Here is a 16,541-nt window from a genome sequence, read left to right on the forward strand (position 1 = left end):
AACACATGTTAAAATACAGCTTGCTCTGTCTTTACTAGGGATTAAAAACATTAGTTAAAACATGGTAGCAACCACCTTTTGTCCTAGTCTAGACACACCCTCTGGTGTAACTAAGGCCATGTCTACATGGCAGAGTGTTTTGTGTATAACCTAAGGGGTTAATTTAAATCAGTCTAGTTATACCAATATAACCCTGGTGTGGATACTCTTATTCCAGGGGGTTTAAACTAACCTAAAAATCCCCAACCTTATACTAGAATAAAAGTGTCCACATGGGGACTTAGACAAGTATAACTAGATCAGTATAACTGCTAAAACTTCCCCATGCAGACAAGACCATGCACTATTGTGGTAAGCTAAATGCAGTTGTGGCCTTGTAGTTAGTTGATTGCCACTAGGAGGCAGCACAGAGAGCACCAGCTATAGAGAAGCCGGCTCTCTGAGATACCCTACAATCAGATTTTCTGTCTCTCCCTGAATAGCTTTAGTATAGGCCACACACATGGATCTGGCACAAAGATGAACATAAGGAAATGGAGTGGGGGTGGTGGGGAATGGGAGCATCAAATCCAGCCAGACCATAAGGAGAAAAGTCATTTTCTCCTAAACACACATACATCTGGCTATGAGATCTGCTATGTACACATTCAGAGTGATAGAGCCAGTGGCCTCCGGTGGGTGGAAGAGACCCAGTTGGGAGTGTAGATGTTTGAGAGAGAGCCATGCATGGCTCCCTGGGGCTGGGGTTCAGTCGTTTCCCTGCACTGACAGCACCAAGCTTTCCATAAGGGAGGCCCCTCTCCCAGGAGACTGTTAAGGAGGGTCCATAGCCCCAGGGCCATGGCCAACCTCTGCTGGTGGAGTCCAAAGTGGACCTGAGGGATATATAACCTCCTGAGGTCCCTTCCAACCCTGATATTCTATGATTCTATGATAGACGCTCCTGAGCATGGAGCGAGGGGATGATTGGGTGGGGCAGTGCTGGGTCAGAGTTCTTTGATATATTTATTAATGACTCTGAGGAGACGGAGGAGAGCGAGATGGTAATGTTTGCTGGTGACCCTGGGCTCTAACTAAAACAAACCATAAAGAACGGGGAGAAACTCCAGCTGAGCTGAGCATGGTGGAGATGGCACAGGGTGATGGCAGGAAAAATCCAGGCTGGCTAAGTGTCCAGTTGTGCACATTGGCAAATATAGCCTGAGCTCTCCATTGGTGCTGCGGGACATGCTGCTCCAGGGATCCTCTGAGGAAAAGCTTGGGGGGTATTGACATTGTATCAAAAGGCAGGACCACCGTTGGGAGCTCTGTGCCCAGGCTTGGGCACCTTGCAACAAGAAAGATCTAGTGGGGAGTAAGGGGTTCTGTGAAGGACAGTGGAAATGGTTTGAGGCCTGTATGGTACTCTCTTGCAGCAGAGGGTGGAGAGCCCAGGGCTCTTCTCCTTGGAAGGGGCATTAGAAAAGTATCGCAGGTGATGAAGAGCAGAGGGAGAGCTGGTCGGTGCCTCCTCAGTCCCCTGCCTGCTAATGTGAGAACACTCGGCCTCTCTAGCACATCAGTGGCAGCTCCATTTAGATTCACTGAAGGGAACCGCTTCTCCATGCAGCCAGTGTGGGTCAGGCTGTGGGCTTCTCTGTCAGAAGGGAGCGTCACCACGCTACCCCCAGTGGTCATTTTGATGAGCAATAATAAAATGTGTAGCTTTGTGTGCTCAAGAAGGGAATGGAGTCTCCCGTGCCTGGGCTGGAGCGGTTTGCTGCTGGGGTCACGGAGGGTCGTTCCCCTCCTGTGCACAGCTCTGCACAATTAACCAGCTGCATTGTTGCTGGCGTTTACCTTCCTCTGACACGCTGGCTATTGCCACTGGAGGGCACCGGGATGCAGATTGCGTGGGCTGATGGTGGACCTCTGTGTGCCCAAGCTGCTGTAATACAGTACCAGGAAGCTCGTGGTGGGATTAATCCTGGGCTGGCTGCTGCATGCTGGGGCCCTGGGCATGAAGTCAGAGCTCGCCAATATAATCATTTGGGGTTGATCACAATGGGGACTGGCCCCCAAATGCCCCATGGCGCTTTGCCATAGCTTCTGAGAGCAGATGGGCTAAGGGGTTGTCTTGTCAGGAACTTGGACCCCAGGAAACCCCCTCTCCAAAAGCTCTCTGTCCCAAGTACGCTAAGAGCTTCCAGAACCATGTGGTGCCTCGTTCACCTTTCTATGGGGCCCCTCGCAGAGTTCAGACCCGCAGAGCAGTGCTGTGACACGGGAGCGTGAGCTCCAGAAGGAGTGCTGCTTGCCATGGGAGCTGGCTGCGGGGCGTGGGGGGATGTGTGTACTGGGGAATGACAGCCGCAGGGGCAATGCTGTCGCTGCAGGGAGCAAGTGGAGGGGGGACACAGACAGGGGTTGGGGCTGTTACTGCATTAGAGCACTTGAGGCAGGGAGTGTGCCTGGCTTTGGATTAGTCTTATTGACACTGGATAGCCTAAGAGCAATGTGGGGAGTGAGGGGCTGATAAAGGGGGAGCCCATAAGCCATTGCAGGGCAACGTGGGCTGAGTGACTCTCTCCAGGGCAGGGACTGAGACAGCACCAGTCACCTGGAATCCAGGCGAGGAGTGGGCCGAGCAGCACAGCCACTGAAGGAACCGGGGTAGAAGAGTTCAGGCCTGCAGCACCTCAGCTCACCTGGAGGGGTGGGGCAGGAACCCCTCAGAGCCATAGAGGCTAGAATAGTTTTGCCAGAACCAGAAACCACTGCACTGGGGGATGTTGGCCAGGGCCAAGGCGCCAGGGAGAGAGGGGGCCAGATCCTGATCTCATTCACACGGAGATTCATGCAGATATAGGGTAACTGCTGGGACAGCAGTGGAGTTAGTCCACTTTGCACTGGTGCGAGTGAGGCTGCGGCATAGTGCAGGACATGCTGTTTGTCGTGGCTGGAGTAGCTTTTGGGCCATGCTGAACGCAAGGGGTCAAACTCAGCTCTTGAGCGCTTTGCTGTCTGGACCATTAGTGTACACTGCCTGCAGGAAGTACCCTAAGACAGTTACACTGGCACAACTGAGAGCCAGTTTGGTCACTGATTTGCATCTCAGTTACACCACTGCCTTCAGCGGAGTCACTCCTGATTGACACAGATGTGAGTGGAGGCGAGTCAGGCCCTATAGCCATGTGAAGCCCTAGTCAGCACTGGAGATGCAGGGCCCAGCTGTGCATGGGACCACTGCCCCACTTGTGCATGCTCCACTGGGACTAATATCCCTACACCTAATAAAACAACAGGGTGGGGGACAAGCCTGGATTTGGGAGGGATGAGCCAGGAATTAGCCACCCCCTCAATTCACCTGTGTTTTATCTGACTCTTACTATCAGGTTTTTGCCCCTCTGCTGGGGAAGGCTGGCAAAGATTAGGGGTGGTAAAAGCACACAATAAGAAGCAAATTGCTCCATTTGAACCTCTCCCTTTCCCAGGCAGGGGCTGACAACGTGCCCACTGCAGGAGACTTTGTGGCTGAGTGGCAGGAGATCACCCACAGAGGAACCATCACTTGACTCAGAGAGGAGCCTGGATTCCTGTGCCAGGGCCATGCCCAGTACTGCCAGCTTGAATGCACCACTGGGTAATGCAAAACCCGAAAGCTGTTTCATACATTCTCTGTAACCAACCTGACAGTTTAACACCCAGCTGGCTGGAGCCTGGGTCAGGCACAGGTAACCCCCGGCTGGGCACAGCCCGGAGCAGGCGCAGGTAACCCCCGGCAGGGCACAGCCCGGGGCGGGCGAAGGTAACCCCCAGCCGGGCACAGCCCGGGGCAGGCGCAGGTAACCCCCGGCCGGGCACAGCCCGGGGCAGGCGCAGGTAACCCCCGGCCGGGCACAGCCCAGGGCGGGAGCAGGTAACCCCCGGCGGGCACAGCCCGGGGTGGGCACAGGTAAACCCCCGCCGGGCCCAGCTGGCGATTCCGGGACAGGCGCAGGTAAACCCCGCCGGGCACAGCCCTGGTCGGGCGCAGGTTACCACTGCCGGGCACAGCCCAGGGCGGGCACAGGTAACCCCCGGCTGGGCACAGCCCAGGGCGGGCACAGGTAACCCCCGGCCGGGCACAGCTCGGGGCGGGTGCAGGTAACCCCCCGCTGGGCCCAGCTGGCGATCCCGGGATGGGCGCAGGTAACCCCGCCGGGCACAGCCCGGGGTGGGCACAGGTAACCCCCCCGCAGGGCACAGCCCGGGGCGGGCGCAGTTGACCCCCGGCTGGGCACAGCCCGGGGCGGGCGCAGGTGACCCCCGGCAGGGCACAGCCCGGGGCGGGCGAAGGTAACCCCCAGCCGGGCACAGCCCGGTGCGGGCGCAGGTAACCCCCGCAGGGCACAGCCCGGGTCAGGCGCAGGTTACCGCTGCTGGGCACAGCCAGGGGCGGGCGCAGGTAACCCCCGCCGGGCCCAGCTGGCGATTCCGGGACAGGCGCAGGTGACCCCCCCGCCGGGCACAGCCCGGGGCGGGCGCAGGTAACCCCCCCGCAGGGCACAGCCCGGGGCGGGCGCAGGTGACCCCCGGCCGGGCACAGCCCGGGGCGGGCGCAGGTGACCCCCCCGCCGGGCACAGCCCGGGGCGGGCACAGGTAACCCCCCCGCAGGGCACAGTCCGGGGCGGGCGCAGGTAACCCCCCCGCCGGGCACAGCTTGGGGCTGGCGCAGGTAACCCTCCGCTGGGCCCAGCTGGCGATCCCGGGATGGGCGCAGGTAACCCCCGCCGGGCACAGCCCGGGGCGGGCACAGGTAACCCCCCCGCCGGGCACAGCCCAGGGCGGGCGCAGGTAACCCCCCCGCCGGGCACAGCCCGGGGCGGGCGCAGGTAACCCCCCCGCAGGGCACAGCCCGGGGCTGGCGCAGGTAACCCCCCCGCCGGGCACAGCCCAGGGCGGGCGCAGGTAACCCCCCCGCCGGGCACAGCCCGGGGCGGGCGCAGGTAACCCCCCCGCAGGGCACAGCCCGGGGCGGGCGCAGGTAACCCCCCCGCAGGGCACAGCCCGGGGCGGGCGCAGGTAACCCCCCCGCAGGGCACAGCCCGGGGCGGGCGCAGGTAACCCCCCCGCCGGGCACAGCCCGGGGCGGGCGCAGGTAACCCCCGGCTGGGCACAGCCCGGGGCGGGCGCAGGTGACCCCCAGCCGGGCACAGCCCGGGGCGGGCGCAGGTGACCCCCAGCCGGGCACAGCCCGGGGCGGGTGCAGGTTACCACTGCCGGGCACAGCCCGGGGCGGGCGCAGGTAACCCCCCGCAGGGCACAGCCCGGGGCGGGCGCAGGTGACCCCCGGCCGGGCCCAGCTAGCGATCCCGGGGCGCTGCTCCCCTGGCCCGGCAGGTGACGGGCGACCCCGCCCCGCCGGCCGCGGCTGACAGACAGCGCCGGGAGATACCACTGGCGGCGGGGGGGCGCCGGCCCCGCTCGCCCGCCGGGCCGCCCCGCGCCGCCCCCCGGCCCCCGCCCGCCGCAGGCTGCGCCGCCCGCCCGGCCCGGCCGGCGCGGCGGGGCGCGGGGGCGGGGCGGCGGCGAGCGCTCCCCCGCGCGGCGCGGGCGGTGGGTCGCTCCAGCCTGGCGGAGCGGGGCCGGCTCCGCGCGCCCCATGGCTCACTCGGCGGCGAGCGCGCGGCGCGTGTGTCTGCCTGCGCGGGGCCGGGCTGGCCGCATGGAGCCGCGGCCGCTGCCCCGCTAGCCCCGGCCGCCGCCCCGCGCCCGCCCGCCCGCCATGGCGCTGCTGGCCGGCTGCTGCCTGCTGCTGCTGCTGCCGCCGCTCGCCGCCGTGGAAGGTAAATGCGGCCCCGGAGCTCGTGTGCGGGGGCCGCCCGGCCGGCGCAGGCGAAGGCATGGCGGGGAGCCGCCGCCTTTGCCGGGGGCAGGGGCCGTCGCGTCCCCGGGCCGGCGCCGCACCCCTTCCCCCCCCCCCCGCGGCACGGGGACGGGTCCCCGGGAAGCGCTGCCGCGAGCCCCTGGCCGGGGCCCCCGGAGCCTGGGGGCCATGCAAAGTTTGCAGCCTAACGGTGGAAGTGCGGGGGGAGGGGATGGGGGGCCAGGACTCCGCATCCCGCTGGCCAGTGCGGGGACGCTGTCCGGGGGCTCCGGGCTGCAGCTGTCGGGCTTGGCTGGTGACGCCTGGACCTTCCCGAACATGGCGTGGAGACGGAGTGGGCGTGTGGGGCACACAGGTCCCCCTCTCCCCATGCCGTCTGCAGCGGCTTCTGGCATGTGCCTTGGGTGGCATTGCCAGCCTGATGCCTGCGCTGTGCCCTCTGCCGGCACCCCCGTTAGCTGCCCCTGGCTTGGCGGGCAGCCCCGGCGTGGCGGCTGTGCACTCTCAGAGAGATGCTTAAGGTTCCTGGCGCTGGCGGGCGGAGAGGGTTTGGCATGTGCCTGTAGTGGGCCCTGGCACCTTCCTGGCTTCCGGAGCCTGACGTTAGCCCTTGGCATGGGCTTTCGGGAGCCCTGTGTTCCCCGCAGCCGACATGTTCCTGGCTGCGTTCTCCCCAGGCCGTGCAGGCTGGATGCCAGGTAGGGAGCCTGTGGAATGTGGGTGCGTTTGGAACATGCTGACCGACAGGGGGAGACTCATTGCGGCGGCACTGTCTGGGCACAGGATGCGGTGGGATTCATCCTTCTCGCACGCCTGTCCATCCGTGCCCTCACACCGCCCTCTGCGCTGGGAGAGAGCTGGCCCTGTCGCCCAGGGAAGCACCAACTGCATGGAGCCCTGGGCTCCCCTCTCTGGGGCCGAGAGGAGCACGCCATCTCCGGCTGGACTCTGGCTTGGTGAGAGCTTTGAGGGCAGCGAATGGAACTTGCCTTCAAGGCAAGGGGTGACTGGATCCCCTGCTGGGCGGATGGATGGGTTTGTGTGGACGCCACTGGGTTTGGATGTCAAGACAAATGCCCGGAAGGGGCCCACGGCTCTGCGTTGGTGTGGGCTAGGGATGAGGCACTGTTGATTAAGTCGGAGTTTTGGGGAATGACTCATGGGTTGGCCAGCTATACGTAGTGATATTTACAATATGCACGCTTGGCACAAACAGGACTATTTACGTTGCAGTGGAGAGCACTAGCCAGCAGTGCTATTCAGAGGAGCCCGGCATGTTTTTAATTATAGGGAGATGAGTGTGTCTGTAGGAACATCCGTGTCCAGGGCGGGTGGCTGGCCTGATCAAATGGCAGTATTGATGGTTGACAGCGGCATTCCTGCAAAGCCAGCCAGACCCGACACTGCTGACTACAGCAGGAGTGGCTGCTGCGTAGGCGACTAGAGCCATGGGAGGGGAGGGGGCTGGGGCTGACACCTCCGCCCCCACCCTCCTAGTGCCACCTCTCTGTGGCAGAGGAGAGCCCCATGCAGCCCCCCAGACAGCGCTAGGTATCGGTAGCCCCATGTACCATGGCGCTGCCTGGCCATAGGGCTCCTTCTCCATTTTCTAGAAGGAGCCAGAAACGCCAGATAACATGGGCGACTTCCCAGTGCCGTGGCAGCGTCTGGCTGGGCGCGGAGTCAAGAACGTGCTGGACTCGGGGGGGCTTTTCTCCTCTGTTAACTGGATCGCCCGGCAATGCAGAACCCAGGCTGTCGGCTTTGGGGTCTGACTGGCCTCACGTTAACATTTCCCCCACACGCACTCCCCTGGGTGCTCCACAGTGTGTGTGTGTCCTGGTCAGGGGCTCTCAGCAGATGTTGCCCCACCAGGGAGGCGGATCTGTTCTTTGGCCAGTCGCGTTGGTCCAAGCGTTTCCCCAGCTGTGCATTAGTGTCACTCTCTGCCTGTCCAGTGGCCCGTCGGCACCCACCCTCAAGCCCCTGCACCTGAGCGAGGAGCCTGCGTCTTTCCATTTTTGCAGTGAAGGGCCCCCAGCCCTCCCCAAGGGGGCTTTGCTCACGTGGGTTTGAAATAGGGAAACAAGCAGCTTTTTTGGGAAAGATGATCCTGGGCCTGGCTTGAAGTCATTGGGCTGGGCCTGGTCTCAGGCTCCTCTCCGAGACCCTGCCAGCACCGGCCCGGAGCATGGAAATGAAACCAGAGCTGGGGCTGAGTATCCTGCCCCTGCCGCTCGCTCCTTTACCATTTACTGTAGCAAGAGCCTTGTTCTCTCCACCTGGAGGCATGGCTGGTGCTCCTGTGGGCTGTGGCACCTCACAGGTCAGCAGCTCCCATCCTTGCTTTGCAAAGCTCCAGTCAGCAAATGCAGTGCTCCTTACTGGTCAGCCCCCAGACTGCCAGACTGGGGGGGAGAGGCGGGAGTGCTGTCAGTTTAAAAAGTCATTAACATTATGGAGAGCCATTGGTGGGGGTGTACTGGGTGTGGAGCGGGAGGAGGAGGGCTGTAGGGGGAAGGGCGTGCACAGGGAAGTCCTGCTGTACTCAGGCCTGTTGGGCGCTGGAAAGAAAAGAGGGGAGAGGGGGAAGGGGAGGAGAGTGGGGAGCAAGGGGAGGGAGTCACAAACCAGCTGGACATTAGAGCCTGAAACACAGTTGCCAGAGTCAAAATGGGACAAATGCAAACTGGGGTCAGTGCGTTTCCCACTGGACTCTCTGGGCCTCATGCTGGGTGTGAGTGACTCACGCAGCAGGTGTGAGTGTGCACTGGTGCTATGTAAGCTGCATCTCTTGGGCATTCAGTGGAGTGGGGAGAGTGGAAATGTGCCGCAGGAAGAGGGGGCTCTCAGATGGATAGCTCATAGGCTGCACTCTCCAGAGGCCTAGCTGCTTTCCATGCTGCTAGCCCCTTGCCCCCCCGCCTCCCCGGATGGGTCAGCTTCACTCATGTGCTCGCCACCTGAATGCCAGGTTGGTGTAAGTCACTCATATTATGCCCTTGAGCTGCCCCCCTCCCTGATGGATAATGTCCATTGCCTGCTAGGGCAGTCCTGGGCACGGCCCATGGTCCCACACTACTTCTGTGTGATGCCTAAAATTGTAGGATTGGAAGGGACTTTGGGAGATCATCTAGTCCAGTCCCTTGCACTCATGGCAGGACTAAGTCTAGATCAGGGGGGACCCAGCATCATGTTCATGCAAGCAACCCCCAGCTCAGGCTGGCTCTGTCTCTGTCTCTCTGATAGCAAAGCCTAGCCCAGAACTACCGCCCCCAAGCTGAATGCTGTCTCGGCTGTCTCGGGGTGCTGTGGTGCTCTCCTCCCTCCTTGAGTCACTCTTCTCCAAGGTGGTAAGCCTGGCATGCTGATTGGTCCTGCAGCTGCCATGTCAGGCTGTGGCTCTGCCTTGGCCAGTGTAGGAAGAAGCTCAGACATTTATGCTTCAGTGCCTGTGTCTAATCCATTCTAGCCTCCCTTGCCTTGTGCGAGCTGGGCTATTGGTAGATCCCCCTGGTACTTGCCTCCGCTCTAGCAGGTTGGCTAAGCATGTGTGCCAGATCTACTGACACAGCAAATCAGTGTTAAGAGTCCTTCCTTACGCTGAAGGCTAGGCAGGCGTCTCACTCCACCATATGTCTGAGTGACACCTCCTCAGCCCCTGCTCCCTAAATGTTCCCCCGCTGCCTTCGCAGCTGCAACAGACTCCTGGCTGTTTTTTCCTTTTTCTCCACCAGGCAGGGCAAGACCTTTGGCTTATTCATGGGAGACAGTGTTGTCTAGTTGTTAGATTGGGGATCATCTTCTCGGAGACAAGACTCCTGGGTTCTATTCCCAGGTCTGTGATGTTGAGGAGGTCACTTGTCCCCTCTGTCTCTCAGTTTTCCCCATCTTTAAATGAGTGAAATAATAAGACTGCCATCCTGGGAGGCTTCACTAATTGATGTTGTAAGGTGCTTTGAGATCCTTTGTTGAAAGTAAAGAGAATGCTGTACCGACCAGTAATAGATATGTACGTATCCGTATTTACACACACTTGGGCTAATTCCCCAAAGCTACGCATAATTATGAGCAAAATCGTTGGGAAGAAAAACTTAAACTGGGAAGTGTGTATGGGAATTAGGAGTTGTTTAAGAACACTTCACTAGGTGCTCCAAAAGTCTCAGTATCTCAGCTGTAAAAAAAGGCTGTTTTTTAAATCTTAAAGGAAATGTGCAAAGAACAATAAAACATAAATCAGTGTGGAAAAAGGGGAGGTGAATGGCAGTGAATATAAAACAGAAGCTGAGAGGGTGCAGGCGGCTGATAAGAGAAGCAAAAGGGATCCTCCCCATATCTGTGTCAGAGAGTTAAGGGTAATAAGGAGGTGTGTTCAAAATGTACCCGGAACAAAAGGAATCCTAAAAATAGTGTTGTCAATAATGGTGCAGAAAAGGCAGAAGGGTTCAATAAATATTTGTCCTCTATTACGAATCAAGTTGGATGATCAAGTTGTGTACAGTGATGTAAAAATACTTCTCCAAGGGTAACGAAAAGGATGTTCAGTAGCAGCATCTACTCAAGTTACACCTTTTAAAATCAGCAGGGCCAGAAAGCTTGAACCTGAGAGGTTTAAAAGAGTTGGCCAAGGAGCTCTTCATACCTTAGATTTTTACTTTTAATAAAACTTGCAGTGCTTGAGAGGTTTTAGAGGGGTAGAAGAAATGCAGTATTGTTCGAACAAAATGTTAACGAATAAATGGGATAACCTGGGTAACGACAGGGCACTATTAGTCTGACCTCGATGCTGGGCAAAACAGTGGAACAGCTAACACCAGAATTCCACCACTAACAAGCCAACAGATGGAAATATAATTAATGCTGGTGCACGTGGTTTCATGGAAAATAGGTCTTGTCACACCACCTTGATATCATTCTTTGATAAGATACAAGTCTGGTTGATAAAGGCAATTGTGTTGACTGAATATACTTAGAATTCTGTAAGGACTTAGCTCTGTCAGACATTAATCATTCCCCCCCTCCCCAAAATGTATAAAATCATTGCAGCCCATATTAGATGGATTAAAAATGTGCTAACGACCGATCTCCAACTGCAGTTGCCGGTAGGGAATGATCCACAATGGGGTGTTCCCAGTGGTGTCCTACAGGGCTTGGTTCGCAGCCTAAGGCTATTCAATAATGTCTCATTACACGTGCTTGGCAGAAGGGGTGGCGAACTAAGGGGGGGGGGCACCTTGGGGTTCTGGTTAGGAGCAGCTTGCGGGAGCCTGACTGTGAACACAGTGAGGCCCTGGCGTGCTGCTCGGCCAGGCCGAGGTGTCGAAAGGCCTTGTCCCTGCAATACATAAAATGCTTGCACTGTGTTGGTGTAGTGATGGTATCACCAAGTCCCTTGTGTAATACCGGCTGTAGTGGCATCAGTGTGCTTACAGTGGGCTCACTATTCCTGTACAGAAAGAAGAATAGCTCTGCGAGTGGGAGGCACTTTTGTACCGGTAAAACTGCATCTACAGGGGAATAATACCGGCAAACCTATGTCAGTGGTACATTCACAACCCCCGACTGACACTCTGCTGGCACAAACGCTGCATGTAAGCCAGGCCAGAGGTACATTGAAAATCCTGCGGGAGGGGAGGAAATTGGTGACTTTCCTGTCCTGACCTGTTGTGTCCCTCAATCGCATTTCCCTTGGGGGATCCTGAAATAGATTTTCAGCAGGGACTGATCCACAGAGCCAGTGCTAGGACCGAGGCAGGGAGCAATGGGGTCATTCATGGAGCATTCTGCCATGGTTGGGATGCCCTGTCCTCTGTCACAGCCAGGGGGCACTCTGGACTGTGGAGGGCAGCAGCAGAAATAGGCCAACTGCAGATGAATTCCCAAACATCTGGGTGCTGCTCATCTGAGCTGGCTGAATTTTTTGGGAAAACAGGCTCTCTGATACTGCCTGCTTCTGGATCAACCCCAGGGCTTGCTGGCCTTCAGGAGCTGTGGCTGAATGGGGAAGGGTGGGGGGGCCATGGCAACTACTGGGGGCAGGGGAGGCCCTGTTTGGAGACTTTTGTGGGGGTTCCAGAAAGGTTCAGTTCATAGCTCCCCAGCCTTGCTGTAAGGCCGTGTTGAAAGGCTCTGGGGGGCTGCAGGAGGTTCAGGGGGCCTTGTGCCTGCTTAGTGCCAGCGTTCTCTTCAGGCTCCTCGGGGGCCTGGGCCTCAGTGGGAGTTTCACTATTGGCTCTGATTGCAGCAGGCCGGGGCCCTCCCTTCGCTGATCCTGTGGGCCCAGGTGCAGGCCATCCAGCTCCTACCCTGTGCTGAACTGTGGGCGCTTGGGACTCCGGGACTGAGTGCTAGAACCACCCGGAAATAGGTGTGGAGGGAGAGGCCCCCCCTCCCCCCCCCCCAGTATCACAGTTCCATCACTGCCTCCTCCAAAATCGGGTCTGCCTGGGGAGAGAGAGTTATGGGCTCTGGGTCTGGCTGGGGTCAGCACCTTTACTGTGGAGATTGATCCTCTTCATTGCCGTGTGATCCCAGGCCAGCCCTCCCTAGGTGTCTGGCACATGGAGGCCCTGCTGGGCTGCCTGCATTCCTTCCAGGCTGACACTTCTCCCCTCCCTCCTTGGTAGGGTGGATGGTCTAGTAGACAAGGCATGAGGCTGGGAGACCTGGGATTAATTCCCTGCTCTGGCACAGATTTTCTGGGTGACCTTGGGCGAGTCTCTTAATCTGCCTCACTTCCTGTCTGTTCAATGGGGGTAATGCCCTTTGGGATATTGTGAAATTAAACTCCACTGACGATTGTGAGGTGCTCAGAGGATATGGTGAGGAAGGCCAGGTAAGTACGTAGAGTGCTGGAGCTCCTCTATTAGGGTTATCTCTTGCTGCGGCTTTTGTATCTGCTCTTTCCTGAGCCTCAGGCTGGTTTGCACAGTTACAATCTGCGGGGAGAGCACAGAGTGGACTCGGATGGGGAGGGCTTCCAGCTATGAGGAACCCATACAGTGTAGGGTTGCCCTGTCGCTGGCTTGGGTCTCACCACAAGAGGAGAATGAACAAGGTGCTGCCTTTAACACATCAGGAGTGAATGCTGCTCCTGCTGGCTGCCTTTTGACACCCCCCCCCCCCCCCCCGCCAGTGATATGTAAAGTATATATGGTAGCACGGGTATAAATAACAGTGTAGACCAGGAGGTGAAGACACACCTGAACCCTGTGCCAATGTACCCTCCAGGGCTCTCTGTGTTCCTGAGCAGTGCCGCCACATCTATGCTCCTGCTTTTAGCTGTGTAGTGTCCCACTACTGGAGTTTTTACTACTGCAGGGAAAGGCTCTGATGGAAGGTGGCAGTGGGGAAAGGCACCTGGCAGCCTTTCCCTGACACTGGGAATTCTTTCCCAGGTATCTGCTTGCTGGGTCTTGCCCTCATGCTCCGGGTCTAACTGATCGCCAGACTTTGGGTCAGGAAGGAATTTCCCCCTGGATCAGATTGGCAGAGACCCTGGGGGGTTTTCGCCTTGCTCTGCAGTATGGGGCATGGGTCACTTGCAGGTTTCAACTAGTGTAAATGGTGAATTCTTTGTAACTTGAGGTCTTTAAACCATGATTTGAGGACTCCAGCAACTCAGCCAGCGGTCAGGGGTCTGTTACAGCAGTGGATGGGCGAGGTTCTGTGGCCTGTGATGTACAGGAGGTCGGACTAGATAATCCCGTTGGTCCCTTCTGACCTTTAAATCTGAGTCTCTGATCCAAAATGAAACGTGTAGATGTTTCCAAATGGACATTTTTCAGAACTTTCTGTTCCACCAAACGTTTTGATATTTTTGCCCTTTTGTCCCGATTCAGGACAAAAATGAATTTCCAAATACCAGAGTTTTCCATGCCCCCGGCTTTTCGACCAGGTGTGTTTATCACCAGACAATTGACTCTGCAGCCCTGCTCCTTCAGTCCCCCTGCTGGGTGCAACCCCGGGGAGTGTGCTAGAGCAGTGGTCTCCAAAGTTTTTGGATCGCACACCCCCACGGTGCCGCGAAAGAAAGGAGAGGGGAAGACTTGCCCCAGGCGTGCCGCCGAAGCAAGAAGAGGGGAAGACCGGCTGCAGGCGTGCAGAGCTGCTGCCAAAGGAAAAAAACGGTGGAGTGCTGTCCGGCGGCACTCCTCCTGCTGCGCATCCCCTGGGATCCTCTGGCGCACCCCCTGGGGTGCATGCACCCCACTTTGGAGACTACTGTGCTAGAGAACCAGGGTGAGTTGGGTTTCCTTGTACTGTACCTTGCCATTGCCATGGCATCTGTCTGTGTGCTTGCAGGGGTGACTGCTGTCATGGGAGGGCCTGTCACAGAGCAGAGCCCCCCTCTGGGCTCTCTTGGACACTCTCCCTTTGTCATGGTTGTTTTGCTGGTGTCTCTAATCTAAAGAGAGTGCCTTGGGCCCTGCCAGGCTGGGGTGGGCTTTGTGTGCAGAGCAGAGCTGCCAGCATAGCCGCTTGGCTCACCGGGTGCTCCCAGATCCCTTTACCTCCCTTCTCATAGTGATAATCCTCAGGGGAACAACTGGGAGAGGGGCAGTATGCAAATCAGAAGGTGTCCTAATAGTATGGCAGTGGATATGCTTCGCCTCTGAGCATGTCAAGTGTCAACTGGATGTTTGCAGTCCCCTGAGCTCGCTGCAGCTGGTACTGGAAGTGCTGGGTCTGTTCTCTTGCCTCCTGAGGTCCAGGCTAATGGTTACAATGCATCATGCACCTGCAAAGCCACTGTCTGTCCCACTGGAGAATGGCTGTGCGTGGGAGTGGCTCTGTACTCTTCCCCCGTGTAGAGAGGGCTCTGGGTTGATGGGGCTGGGTCCTGGGAAAGGGTGTGGCCCGGCATCTGTGTGCTTCAGCTATTCTTCAGCCACATGAGCTCCATAAGAGAGGGTCTTTGTAGGCAGGGCCATGCAGCCCCAGGGACAGGAAGGCACAAGTGAGCACAGAGATCAAGCAAGAGGGGACACTGGGACCTGAGCATACCCGTGTCCCTCCGGCAGAGGAGTCATCTCTGCATAGAGATCCCCAGTGGATTCAGATGAGACTCTTGTACAAGGACAATGTGTCCGTCTCCCCCCCGCCCCCCCACATACAGAGGGGACTGTGGGAGCAAAGGAGGGGAGGGGGGCTGTCGGGTTGGATGCAGAGGGCTTTGTGCCCCTGTATTCCCACTTGGCTTCTGAGCAGGCAAAGTCGCTGCTCCTGCCAGCAGCTGCCTGGGTACCCCTAGTTCCAGGGGTGTGGCAGGCTGATTTCCAGGAGCTTTATACTGGGCCTGGGCTGGGGCATGGCCAGAGCCTCGTCCTGCTGGGGTCACTGCAGATCAAGATGTGCCGAACGCACCAAGCCAGGCCTCGGAGGAGCCTTTCACGTCTGAGCCGATTATCCCTCCCTGCCTGCGGGAGGGGGTTGGGAAAGCCTGGCAGAGAATGAGGTAATGAGCACGGTAGAGAGGGTTCTCCGGCTCCATACAGACCCTCCTGCCAGACAGTGCAGTGGAGAGGCAGAGCAAAGGGCTGTGCTGAGCTGGGGCAGTCGGGGTGGAGATCAGGGAGTGACTGGCTGGCTGCAGCAGGCACAGGGAATAGCTGGCTGTGAGGAGAGAACAGCCTCATGGACCCTGAATGCAGCCAGATCCCAGGAAAGGAGCCAATACGTTCAGTGTAACACTGGCTCCAGCAGTGTCCCTGTGGCTGAGGTCACAGAGCAGCCGGCGCTCTGAGCCCTGCTGGCCAGCGGTTCCCAGTTCGGTCGCTGCCCAGAGGAGGATTTCTGTGGCAAGTCAATCGGTTGATTAAACCACTCCAGGGTTCAGAAGCATGTCCATGATACGTTCCCCAGAAGGCCCACAGCACCCTGCCAGGATGGGTCCCCTGTGTGTTGGGCACTGCCAGCTCCTAGTGAACAAGGGGTTAACGCCTTGTCTGTCCCAGGTACTGTACGTCTGGGCTGCCTGGGAGACAGGGAGGGCCTGTGGGGCCCTCAGGTTCCACACCCATGGGTGACGGGGCCCCCAGGAGACTGTGTTTGCTGGTCATCTCACATTGTTTTTCCTTTCCCTTGCTGACTGTGACTGTGTCTGTCTGTCTCATTGTTCCCCCAGCTTAGTATTGCAGTGCGGGTGGGAAACCAAGACACAGGGAGCTGCCCGGCCTGCAGGGAGGCCGGGACAGCGTGGGGATTAGAACCCAGGAGATCTGACCCAGTTCTCCTGCTGTGTCGTCTTGCGCCATCCCAGCCTCCTGTGACCGAACAGAGCGAGGACAACAGTGTCCAGGATGCTGGAAGGAGCTTCATTGCTGCTCTGTTAAAATTGCTGGGGTCTGCTTCCTGCTCCACTGTCTCCTTCTCTGGATGTGTCAGAAGATTCCCAGCACTGCCTCCAGTCTCCCCAGATCTGCGTGCCGAGTGGGGTACTGATCTCGGGGCTGGGGGAAGGCACCCCTTTCCAAAAGTGAGATCTATGAATGGCTTTAACCAACGGCTTTAACCAATTGAAAAGGAAAAGCTGGAGGGGAGCTTATCATGGCAGACCTGGGCCGTCCCCCCAGGAAGGTCACCTGCATTTTGGCTTCCCCATAGAAGCGGAAGGGCGGAGGCATTCTGTGGGAGGAGGGGAGGCAGCTTGCTATCGATCTGAAACGTTCTGACACGTTACTGTGTCATAGG

At 58.3% G+C, this 16,541-nt stretch overlaps 1 protein-coding gene across 6 annotated transcripts in view; it reads left to right on the forward strand.

The window, feature by feature from the left end:
- The first annotated feature begins 5,717 nt into the window (after positions 1 to 5,717).
- The window catches only part of EPHB2 (EPH receptor B2), a 270,415-nt gene continuing 259,591 nt past the window's right edge, over positions 5,718 to 16,541 (forward strand). For 4 of the 6 annotated variants that reach the window (XM_074975416.1, XM_074975418.1, XM_074975417.1 and 1 more), the window contains exon 1: positions 6,619 to 6,805. In XM_074975416.1, the coding sequence (XP_074831517.1) occupies positions 6,634 to 6,805 (172 nt within the window). In that variant the 5' untranslated portion in view covers positions 6,619 to 6,633. Of the gene's footprint in view, positions 5,809 to 6,618; positions 6,806 to 16,541 lie in introns of those variants that run through there. The other 2 variants (XM_074975421.1, XM_074975422.1) reach the window with 2 other exon arrangements.

Source organism: Natator depressus, chromosome 18, assembly GCF_965152275.1.
Source record: "Natator depressus isolate rNatDep1 chromosome 18, rNatDep2.hap1, whole genome shotgun sequence".
Classification (NCBI taxonomy): domain Eukaryota; kingdom Metazoa; phylum Chordata; order Testudines; family Cheloniidae; genus Natator; species Natator depressus.